The sequence below is a fragment of the Vidua macroura genome, chromosome 4 (genome assembly GCF_024509145.1).
Source record: "Vidua macroura isolate BioBank_ID:100142 chromosome 4, ASM2450914v1, whole genome shotgun sequence".
Lineage (NCBI taxonomy): Eukaryota > Metazoa > Chordata > Aves > Passeriformes > Viduidae > Vidua > Vidua macroura.
Window position 1 is genome coordinate 58770125 of NC_071574.1, and position 12522 is coordinate 58782646.

Here is a 12522-nt window from a genome sequence, read left to right on the forward strand (position 1 = left end):
GCTGACACCCATTGTCATCTGTCAAGAGAGTGATATTTTGTTGGGGTTTTTTTTTGTTTGTTGTTTTTTTGTTTTGATAAGTTTTCAGTGATGTATAATTTTTCCTCAATCTTGGAAAACAGTTAAGAGTATCTAGGATTGAAGGCTTTGCTAAAAGGTGTAAGTTAAAGAAATGCAGGGTATGACTTGTAGTAAGTGTTATCAACTACAGAACCATCAGGTGGTAATTAAATGCATTGTGTAATTGTTGTGACATGACATATTGTACTTAGTCAGAAGCGCAATTCATGCAATGCTCCTTTAGTTTTGTTTCCCTTGGAGCTGTATCAACGTTCTCTTTGTTTTTGAAAACTCACTGACCTGGAACTGTGCATAATTCTTTTTCCACCTCTTTCAAGTACAATGTATGTGGTATAACATTCACAAACCTCAAAATGTTTTTCTTCGCTGTCCTGTCAGGCTCACTTTTGCAGCTGTTGATACATTCAGTTTTCACAGAAGATTGCAGGTTGTCTTGCACTTTCCTATTTGCTTGCACATGTGTTAATGAGCTGTTTCTTCTTTTTGCCAGAGATGATGCGTTGAGTCATTTTCACAAGAGGCTGCTGTACCACTCTGAAGTAAAAATACATTTAAGAATTAACGGTGTGAGAGTGCACCAGCATTCTGGCTAGAAAGCTACTCCTCAAGTGAATGTATTGAAGATTTCTAGACTTGGTCGGACAATTACCTCTACCTCCAATTTTATGAATACTGCTCGCTATGGCTGTGGAACTCTGTTTGCTGCTGCTGATGTTTTGTGGAAGTACAATTTCAGAGGTACAGCCTATATACAAACCACCTCCTGGAACTTTGGATTTTGGATTTGTACCAGCCAAGACGTATGATACAGGTGCATACCATGAACCTGGGGCAATAGGAATTTTGTTTAAAATAGTACATGCATTCCTGTATTTAGTACAGCCAAATACTTTTCCTCAAGGTAAGCAGATAAACTACTTCTGTTTAAAATACAGATTTGTTATTGATGCTGTTATTTTTATTTGTTACATTGATACACCCTATCATTGATACCAAGGCCATAATCAGGAAGTGAAATGTATGAAGGGCTTTGTAAGTAGCACATGCTATGGCTTAGAAATCTGTACAGTTGTGTATAAAAGAATATTTTTCTGCTAAGCATAATGGGGAGGAGGTTGTTAATGAAAATGAAATGTTGGTGACCTTTCACAGAACTTTGCTTACATATCTCAGAGCTGTCACTGATGGATTTGAGGCTGTTTTCTTAACTGAAGCAGCATGAGATAGAAGATAAGCTGCTTTGTATTTACCATTAAATCCATACAAGACAGCTGAGTTTTGCATATTGTGATAAACAGTCAGGTGGTTATAATATTATAAGATTTAGCGCAGGAAATTTGAAATAAATTTCATTTGTTTCCATATATGTGCATTCATGGTCAAGTTTTATGTAAGAGCAGGTCCATTACATAGCCTTGTGTATTCCTTGTTCCTTTGAAAGCTGTCAGGTTAAGACTTGAAACTGCACTTGTTTTAATGAGACTTTTTTTCCATTTGTTTCTTACTAAGCTGTCCCTTCTAAAGGAAAACTTAAGATGTTGGAGAAGTGTGTGCAACCTTATTGAGGTTGTATTGATTAAAAGGTGCTTTTGGAAATTGTGGTGCTGTGGATTTGGTAGTTTTATCAACTTAACTTTTCAACATGCTTTTTGTTTCCCTTAGCTCTTAAAAGTGCTAAAGGTTCTTTATAGTCTGGCATTTAAAATTGTATCAAGATGAACCTTTAATTAAATCTAAGAATGGCTTTGGTTTGTAACTGATTCCTTTTGGTGGTTTAGCTGCAACTGTGTATAAAAGGTGTTTATATTATTTTGTAATACAGCTTTCAATTTATAAATTTAAACTTTTAGTAATATAAAGCCTTAAATTCATTAGTCTAATGGGTCACATATGTGTATGATATCTGTGAACTCCTGTTTGCTTGGATTTTTGACATTTCTTCATGCGTCTCTGACATAACTGTAGAAGAATGAGCTCAGCTGAACTTGAATGAATGAATTGTATTTAGGCAAGTGCTCAGAATCCCAGGGGTTAACCAACAGAATATTCTGCAATAGGCCAGAAAAAATGGCCTTTCTGAAAAGAGGCCAGAAAAAATGGTCTGTTTTCTGTAAGATGTGTCTTTTGAGCAGACCTTGCACAAGGTGTAATGAGGGCAGTTGCATGAAGGTGACAGTAATCTCACCTTTGGGAGGCACTGTTTCCAGATACCTCTGCTTCTTTTGCCTCTTTCCTTCTGTTAAATGATCAGGTGAGCTATTTGTGTCTCTGTGAGACCTGATGGTGAGGATTGCCATCTGCATTCAGCTCCTAGAAGCATACCGCCACTCTGCCCAAAGCTCTTCTTGAATATTTTGTTCTCTTACGATTGTAGAAACTTGATTTCACTGAGACATTTACTGTGTTTCTGTATTACCAAGAATTTGGTCTGTAGTCTTGTGTGTCAGAATTAATATCCTGTGTCCTAAGCATGTGAATAATTAGTGAGTATGGACTTTATGGTCAAGGTTATTTTTTGGTGGGACTGCTAGTAATAAGTTCTACATCAAGTTGGTGTTGTAAACTCCAGCATTAAAGAAGTAAAAAATTTGTTCTTAGCTTGTAAGCCTTGAACAGCTCCTATTTCTCCTTACTTCCTTGAAGATACTTTTTGCCAAATCAGGTATTTTCAGAACTTTGCCTTTGTAATTTGTATTAAGTGAAGTCATGTTCCCATGGCCCCACATACTTCACTGCAAAACACAGATTTGGCGGATCATGTCGGTTTGAGTCATACCATTTAATTGGCTAATCCCCATAATCTCTTTTGCCATATGCTGTTCTGTTTTCACATTCAGTGTATTAATGGTGCAGTTACATATTTAAAATGGCTGTTTTGTTTTGTTTGGGTTTTTTAATTTGAAATAGAGTTAATTCTGATTCAGAGATGAAAATAAACGTGATAACAGATGGGCACAGAAATCAAGCCTTTTGATGTTTCTATTTCAGACTTCATCGTTCCGATAGAACAGGTGCTTCAGAACAGTTAGCTCCAGGTTGATGCCCCAATGTATTGCCTATAACCACAACATAGAGAAGTATCATTTATGTGTAAGCCTTGGCAGCAATCACTTAGACCTTTGATCTTAGTAGTCTTATATTTTTTCCTTGGAAGTACTCAACATTCCGTTTTCCAGTGTATTGCTACTCTTACCTGGGAGGAGAAGTGATAGGATTGTCTAATTGCATGTAGATACTCCTGCCTTTGCAAGTCATCTTCTAATAGTGCTCTGATGGATAACATTCATAGTCCTTCCGTCCAAAGTATGCCTTTATACTTCACACTTTTCTGCTTTATACTGTATAAATATATACTATATATTTACATATACTATATGCCTTTATGCTCTATTATTATGCTATGATAAAAAAAGATAGTAAGTACATGAGAGTCTTTGGGAAATGTTATTCTTAATTGCATGCTGCTAAGACTCAACAGTTGAAAGGGATCACTTATATTAAAGAAAAAATCAGTCAAGAAATATTTTGTGAGATGGTTTTCTTCTAGTTACATCTAGATAAGTAATTATTTATTCCCTTCTAAATTTGTTCATGCCGCCAAGTTTGTGGAAATATAACTTTAAGTTTAGATTTAATAGGTAAGTTATTAATCAGATTAAATATAGTTCTTATGTAAAGTACAGTAACAGAACCAGGGCAAGGAACTGTAATGCCTTTAAGATTTTTTAAATTGCTGAATCTTTAAGACCAGCGCTGTGCTCTTTGGATATGGCAAGAAACTAGCTCAAAAGAAGTGAATTAGGATATCTGATTGCAGTGCTTCAGTGAGTCTAAATAGATTCTGCTTTCAACTCCACCAGTCAAATATTTGTGTACTCATTACCACATGATGTACTGCTGTAAATGGGAATGAGTTAACTCTTATTCAGGGAAGCAGCTTCTACTTTGAGTTAATGATACACTGGAATGGAAAAGTTGCAGGTCACTGGTTTGCTTCCTGAGGCTCAGTAGGTGACTTTAATCTCAGCGTGCCTTTGTTCCTCCATGGTAATGATTGTGCTGCTCCTCCTTTAGTTGAGGACTGTTGAGGATAGAGGCGTCATTTTCCTTCTTGTTAATAACACCACTTAAAATAAAGAGATGATAATAGGAAAATTACAAGTTCCTTCTATCACTTAGCTAAGAAAGAGGACATCTAACAAAACGAATAATCAGTTTTTCTTACATAAAATTTTTCATAAACTGTAGCATTGATTTATTGATAAAGTTGTCACTTCATGGTTGTGAGATGGTGCATGTCATCTGTTGTATTGGAAACCATCAGATATGAACTTGGTATGGACAGGGCATGGTCAGTATGATGCTGTGGCTGCTATGAATTATCAGTTTTGTCTTTGTTCCCATGGAAACAGTTGTTAGTTGCAATAAGAGAATGTTAATCTGAGATGCCAGTTGCCAGCAGGCTGTGCCCAACAAATCTTTGGCTTCACAATTTGTCTTGTAATGAAAATATGAAGCCTTCACAAAGGAAAGAAGCTGGGAATAAAGCTCCTGGTCCTATTTTTAGGTGAAATACAACAAAAACTTACAAGCCTGTTTACCTTACCCTACTGTAGCTGAACATACTGCAGAACAGTTTTACCATTTAAATTACAACTGCTTTTCTCCAGCTTCTGACTTTTACTCTAGATAAGCATTTCTGCTAAAGTGGGAGTTCAACGTAAAAGTCAACTGTTGAATGCAGGTACTTTCTGGGCAAAAGATAGTGTGAAGAGTTAAATATACTGTTTGCTGTGGGAAACAAAAACAAGATGATTTTTAGACCCGGACTACGCTTCTCAGTTCTTTCTGACTGCAGAATCTTGCTTGCTGAACAGTTTTATCAGACTGATGATCAGAACTTGAATATTTTAATGTCAGATCCTGTGTCTGACCCCTTTTGCTCTTTTTCTCCTCATCTATTCAGCCTTTATAGCAGCTGCAGATTGTAAAGTTCAGCAGGTTAGTCTTGTGTTATCTCAGTCATAAATCACATGAGTGTATTCAGCAATTAAATTATTTCCAGATATTTTACAGAAGAAACCTGCAACTTGATGTGAAAATAAACTGTATCTGCAGCTAGTATAACTGTAATAGAAAATGCATATGCAAAACCCTGTTGTTTTGGGTAGGTTTGATGAGCTCCTAGGATACTAACTTTTTTTAATCTGTTGGCTGTGTTGAGGTTCTAAAGCAAGTAATCAAAACACTTTATCACCCCCTCACTTAAACTTACTAAGGCAGAATTATTTTGTGTGTGCGTGTGTCAAACTAGCTTTTCTGCCTTTTGTAACTAATTCTTCAGTGCTCATTTTTACTTTGCTTCCTGTTAGTAATAAGTTTTCCACAGCTCCCCTGTGGAAGAATGTCCCCTGTGGACAAATGCGTATGTCTGGATTTTGGAGCTAAGCTCAGTTCTGTGTAGTTGGTAGTGCCTTTTTATTTTTAAACTTTAGATTTTCCCAGGAATGTTGTGCATGTCTGCACAAGATAAAAGGATTGTGCTCTGGCTCTGACTCTGCAGGTGCTACAGTCCAGCACCATAAAATTTTGCACAGGTACCTACAGCCATTATGACGTTTCATAAAGACATAATTTAGGATATCCTTTTTTCCAGTTGTGTGAAGTTTCAGTTTGGATGTGATATACTACTTTTTTGAGCTAGTGTTTGATAGCAACCCCCTTGTTCATGTGGGTTAGTTTTCTCAAAGCTTTCATCTTGGAGCTGGGTTGGGAGCATAGGTGGAACTGGTACAGGAGCTGAGAAGAGGGGAAGAGCAATCTGCCCATTAGTAAGTTAGCTGTTAGATTGGCTTGTTAGATGGGCTCAGTTCTGTTGTCAAGTGACAGTCAGTGCCTTCACTCAATCCCTCTGGTGTTTTTCCACAGCTGTGAGTAGAGCTGTGGTGTGAATTTATAATAGTGGCTTAAGTGTGTATATCAAAAATGCGGATGTGACAGGTGCACTGCAAAATGCAGTGACAGGTGTTATATACAGCAGGGATGGGGAATTGGGATAACAGTGCTCCTTCATTTGGAAATACAGTGTATACAGTGAAAGAAATTTCTTGTATGCAATGTTGGAAATACTGGGGAAGATGGAACAGAAGGAAGATATGAGATAATTTAGCCTCTTCTTTTCTCTGCCCACTCATATGCATTTAAGGAAGTAGTGTGAAAAATCACTGCTCATTTCATGTTAGGAAGTTAAGAGCTGCTCTGCTTGGTGACATGCCCATGTAAGCGAGGAGCAGTCTGAGAACATTTCTGAAACAGATTTAAGGCTGGCTTTTTAGTTTTCTTAGTCACCAGAAAAGTAATTCTTTCCCCCCTGATTTAATCAGAATGGCAGACTAACAGATTGCTTGTCAAAAGGACTTTCTGTAGGCAGGGAGGAGACAGAGGTTTTTGGGAGGGGAGGCTTATATAGATGATCTGCTGGAGGTTGCCACAGAAAACTACAGTTGCAAATGTTAAGGCTTCTATGATGCCTTCCTGCCCACTTCTTTTGGATTATGTAAACAAGGAACCTCTTTTGCAGACAGGCATTTTAGGGAAAATATGGAAGTAATTTTTTAATCACTATAGCATAGCTGATAATCTGGAATTCTTGCTTTTTATGCCCAACTGGAACTCTTTCTCTATGATGTCTTCAGTGCTTGCCCTGATCTGGTGTAATTCTGCCTGCCAGCTGTGCCTAGGAGAAAAAAACATGCTTTGACAGCAATTGGAAAACATCAGTTCAACTTTACAATTTCAACACTTAGGACAGAAGGGAGAAACTAAAGAAAACAAACCTCAGGTAGAGCTTGAGGGCATTGGGTTACTTCCATGGGAAGGGTACTTGAAAGTGGCATTAGCACAGATGGCTGTGGTAATTCCTGCAGGGTACCTCAAACAGCCATGCCTCTTGGAGTTTAATAATAATCATAAATTAAAGAGGCTTACAGTTGTGTGGTATTCAGACAGCTTATATTTCCCCAATCTAAACTGACTTCTCCCCATTCCAAATGAGACAGTTACATGCTTTCTGTCTGTGGGAACATCTCTGGCCAGTGGGTTAGGCATGTTTTGTGTGAAGTACTGAGGAACTCAGGAAACCTGCTGATAGTTACAGCATGGACAGTCCTTAAAACTCTCCTGACCCTGTTCTGTTTGTCTGTGGATGTTAGTGGGAGACACAAGGTATAGCCAGCAGGCTGATCAGCAGCATTCCCTGCCTCAGTGCACAGAGGATAAGTTCTGGATGCAACTAAATCCGGGGATGCTGACTACAAGGAAGGGAAGGGTGTACACGATAGTATTGTGAGCGAACATGGCCTTGTTTGTTTGTCATACTAAGTAGAGTCTTCATTGGTGGGGTTTGCATATTTTTAAAGAAAAAAAGCAAAGGTACTATGTTCTAGAAATGCATATATTTAGATAATTAGCACTATTGTACTTTTAGCACCACTAAAAGCTTGATAGCTTGTTTGAGACTTGCAGAGCATACCTGCAGCATCTCCTATAGTGGGAAGTGGGACAGAACAGCTTTTGAATCAGCCACAGTATCTGGCATGATGGGTGAACCTCTTGGAAAATTACAGCAGCTGCAGTCATCTTTTGGGTTTTCAGGCAACTCTTCTCAGGCACCATAGTTTTCCCAGCTTACCACTGGTATGTATCCTGCCCCTTCATTTAATTTTTACAGGCTTAGCTATCCACATAGTGCTGAACCTCATTCTCATTTCTAACTTATAGCTCTGGAACTGATGGGGGAGAGAGAGGAGGCGGGGGGGGGGATATAACAGAATTTACTGGAATTATGTTTGCACAAGCTTCCAAGGGACTTCTCAGTTCTTTCATCATCTTGGCTGCTATGAAGCATTTTGAGTTAATCATATGAAACACTGTACAGAGACTGCCTGTTATTGGAAAGGCAGTCATTTGAGCTTCTCTTTTCTTTGTTACAGACCATCATAATAAGATAGCACAGCCTAGCCCTAGTATAGTGGTCTGGTAGTTTGCTTAGGTGGTTGTCCACAGAACAATAAACTTCTAAGTCTTGTTCAGTGATGGCTTTTTCTTGAATGATGTCAGCTGAAGTAAGGACAGTTCCATAGATCTTTGTAAGAAATCTTTCCACAGTCCTGCTAGTCAATTTTCATTACATTGAAAATGACAATCGGTATTTTTTCCTCTCCCTTTTTCTCACTATTCTTACTTCTCAAGATGGTCTGTGTAACTTTCAGATTGTAACCAAAATGGTGACTTTTCCAAGTGAATACAAAAGTTGCTGGAGCAAAATAAATGTGTAAATGTTAATTATACTTTTAACAGTATTAAAGTTTTCCATGTATGTATTAAAGCTTTTGAGTATACTTCTTCCTTTTTCCAGAAGTGAGTTATCTTCATGTTAGAAGAGAAACCCAGGTGGCACAAATGTTAATCAGTGTAGTTTAAGCTGACTAATCTATCAGTATATACATTTTAGTGTAAGCCTGCCAGTTATAAAAAAGCCTCACAAATCTACTTAGACACCTTTTTCAATAAGCACATAAATTTCTTACCTAAAAACACTTGTGTGATTGATGACTTGTATTGCATGATAACATAGCATAGATCTTTCTTTTGACAGAAAATATACAAAATTATTTTATTTTGGTGAACTTTAAATTGTGATTATGGTTGTGAATGTGACTATTGCTACTACTTGTATTGCTTTGGCTGTTTAACTCAGCTGAAAGATACCTGTACCGAGTAAATCCAAGCATCAGGCCTAATTAGCTCTCTTCAGAGTAGCAATCTTTACTTTTGCTTTGATTTTTGGAGGAAGTAGTTGTCTCTGTAGTACTTTGAACCAATATGTATGCCCCAGTTATCAAACATATGTGGAAAGTTGTGGCTCTTGCAAAAATGGGGAAGCAGAGAAAGGGATTTCTGTGGAGGCTCAGGGAAGCTGCCAGAATGCTTGTCGCTGAGGTGATCTGGTCAGCAGGGCTCCAGCATATCATTCTCAATTAATTATCTGTGTTCATATTTCCAATAATCCAGGTTATGCAAGAGAAGATTTTCTGTGCTTTCCTTGGTTTACAGCAACTCCTGAGGAGATAAAGGAATAGAAAAAATGTTGCTCATACAGTCCACATATTTACTGCTTTGATCAACGTTGCAAGTCCATTATGTTCACACAACTCAACCTATCAAGAAGTTGCTGAGCCTGTGCAGCGTGCTAAACCAGACAAACATACAGTGCACCAAGTTAAATCTTTGCCTGTAATCTATTGTAAATCTTTACCAGATGGTGGCCTAGGGAGAACTTGAGGTAGCTGCTGCAAGCAAAGCAAGTGGCAAAAAATAGCTGTCATGGCACAAACAGTGTGCTACAGAAGTTTTGTTGCCTTCAGAAAAAGGGAGACTGTAGTTTCTGTGTGGAATACTTCTTCAAAGCTTTCAACTTCATTTTGTGTCTGTGTGATGCATGCAAATTCATTGCAGCCTCCTAAGGAAGGATTTTTCTAAAGGCTTCTCTCTCTTTTTTCTTCTTCCAAAACTTCGGCAAGAACAGAACTTTCTTTGTAGCAAGGAACAACTAGAAAGCCCCTGCAAAGGTTATTTTCAAAGGAGAAATCTTTCATTCCATGCATCTTGTAACGGTTAATATTGTGGCTATTTCTTTTTTCTTCAAATCTGTTCCTTGGCCAGGCTCTTTAGCATTGTCTGTGCATGTCAATGGAAAGCAGAATGTGCCTAAAGAGAAAATGTGACTGTGCTGAAGAGTAACTCAAGTTTATAACCTCAAGTTTGGGGCAGCTGGGTGGTGTGAGGATTTCCTGTGGAAGACTGAAAGTACCCATTCGGTCCTCCTAACGAATAACTTCCATTTTTGGGAAATGGGGAACTTTTTTTTGTGTGTGAACTAAGTTCATAGACCTACTTTTATCTGATCCACTGCTGTATAATTTATTTCTTCAGTGGACCAATGTTATTTTCTGTTAGGAAGAGTGTGTAAAGGGAGTCTCCTTAATTTCACATTCCAGTTACCTTGGCAGCTGTTGCTACTGTGCAGTTCCTTGTCTTCAGCAGTTCCACCATGCTTAGTCCTACCTGTGCTATGGCTAAAGCTCTCCCTGTTAGGCCATTTCTAAGGTTTCAACCCCACTCATAGCTTTTCATCTCCACATTGCCTGCTTCATATTGCATCTCTGCTCCCTGCTGTCTCTCACATTGCCCCACACTGCATTCAGTATAATCTAAGGTGCACTTCTAGGTGGTCTGGTAGCTTGTCCTTTCTGTTATGAATAAAGAAGCATATGCTTTACAAATCTGCCAAGACCTTAAACATGTATTTATTGTGTTTTAGCTTGTGTCATATTGTGTGTTTTTTAATTTTGTGACAGCCAGAGTGCTGTAGGATAACAATATGCAATTAAATAATGTGGAGTCAAAGAATGGGAATAGACAGTGATGATGTTGATGAGAGGAAGCTGCATGCTGAAGGTGGAAGAGGGTGACAAGACAGATTGCCATAGCAGATGAGAGGTTAAAATACTTAAACAATTGAGTATGTATTTGTTGGATATACAACAAACAAGTTTTTCTGGGCATTGTGTAATAACAGGTTCTAGGGCTTTATTTTGCACATTAGTGGTGAAGTACAGCAGCAAAGCTCCTTTCTTACTTTCCTTTTTCTCTTGTCCAAAAGGCATGGTGACTTTTTGCTCATTATTTCTTTCATGCACCTGAATAGGTGGTTGAACAGACAATTTCCGTTCACCACCTTTGAATGGAAATGAATGATGTTGTGTTGTGGGCTACTGAAGCAAAGGAAGATCTGTGTTTGTTTCAGGATTTGTGCTCAGAAGGAAGAGGATCAGAATTGCCTCTTGAGAAGAGCAAGAGGGTGGAAGCTGAATCAACTTAATGTTTCCAGTAACTGAATGGAAAGAAAAAAAGTCAATTGTAGAGAGAGAGACTTTGCCTAAAAAGAGGGAGGATAAATTATCTAAGGAGGCTGGGGCTTTTTTCTTAGTTCTCTTCTAAGGACAAGAGCTGTGTCCCAGGTCTGTCTGAGGAAAATGCTGTGAAGAGGGGAGTGAAGCTTTTCAATCTGAAATTGGAAAGGAATAGTCTAGACTATATGAGTGAATGCCTGGATTAGATTCCTTATCTAGGAAAAGCACCAAAGTGATCTATTATTATGTGGGAATTGGGAAGGTCTCCTTGTCTATGGGACTTCCCACTTGTCCTACAGAGTGAGTTTTCTTCCTGCTATGCACAGAGAGGACAGAGCACATGGGGTGAGCAGAGTGAGTGTGTCAGGGCCCTCCCTCTCTGCAGTCACCAATTGTGCATGATGGATTCTTCACAGCCATCAGCATTTCTGAGCTCTTACCTTGCTCTGCAGTGGAACCAGAAGGAAGTGATGCTGTGGGATTAGGGACAGCAAGAGTGAGCAGATCCTTCATGGGGGCAGGAACAGTAAAGGCGACCAAAGGTAACCTTGGGTTACCTTAAAAAGGAGACGTCTTCAGTGAGAGCCAAATCTGACCATGGTAGAGGCTATGGCTTCAGGCTTTGGGGAAACAACCAAAGCCCCATTCAAGTCAAAGCAAGTATTTTAAAATGTCAGTAACCTGAACTTGCTGTAAAACTTGCTTTAAGATACCTAACACATTTTTGTCTTTGATAAGACTGAAAGGCTTTCCTGGTTTTCTTGGCTTTGCAGGAGATACTCATTAGTGTGACTCATAATTAGGAAAGAAACCCCAAGTTTGAAGTTTGACATTAACATTTTAATTTGTTAATGTCAGACTAATTGACCTATATTCAGAGAGGTTCTGAACTGTTCAATGTGTATGTAGTCCATTGACTCTATCTATTAAAGATGGACAGGAATGGACTGAAATATTGTTTTATACATGAGAATGAGATAGCAATAAAGTAGTTACTAATTGATCATTTGCATTATCTATGTAATTCTCCCCTGTTGTGTGGAAAAAATGTTCTTTTAGTGCAATATGAATGATTCAGTCATAGTTCTTATTGGCTTGTTTGAAGACCTTTCAGAATAGAAGCCTAATATATTATATTATGTATAATTCCCTAATATATTATATTTATGCATAAAAAGACATTAATTTCTGACATAATTTGAATAATGCTGGAATTGCACTACAGCTGAACTGGCTCAGTGGATTTTTTGAGTGAAGTGAAACCATAGCATTCCCAAAGGTTTTACTCCAGCTATTTTCCTGTCACCTAGATTTGAAAAGCTTCCTTAGCAGAAGAATTTGTAATTAATTTATGTTGATACTTAATTGCCAGACAGCGTATTTTTAAATCTCTATTATTTTTTCTATCCCTTTCTGTAGAGCAGTTCTAAGAAGCACACTTAGTGATAACCTCATTTTCCTGCCAGAG

The 12522-nt window shown here is 38.2% G+C and overlaps 1 protein-coding gene across 3 annotated transcripts in view; it reads left to right on the forward strand.

Annotated features, from left to right (window-relative positions):
* The window catches only part of PROM1 (prominin 1), a 63173-nt gene that overhangs the window by 6184 nt on the left and 44467 nt on the right, over positions 1-12522 (forward strand). For all 3 annotated transcript variants that reach the window (XM_053976591.1, XM_053976592.1, XM_053976590.1), the window contains exon 2: positions 572-982. In XM_053976591.1, coding sequence (XP_053832566.1) covers positions 763-982 — 220 coding nt within the window. In that variant the 5' untranslated portion in view covers positions 572-762. The remainder of the gene's footprint in view (positions 1-571; positions 983-12522) is intronic.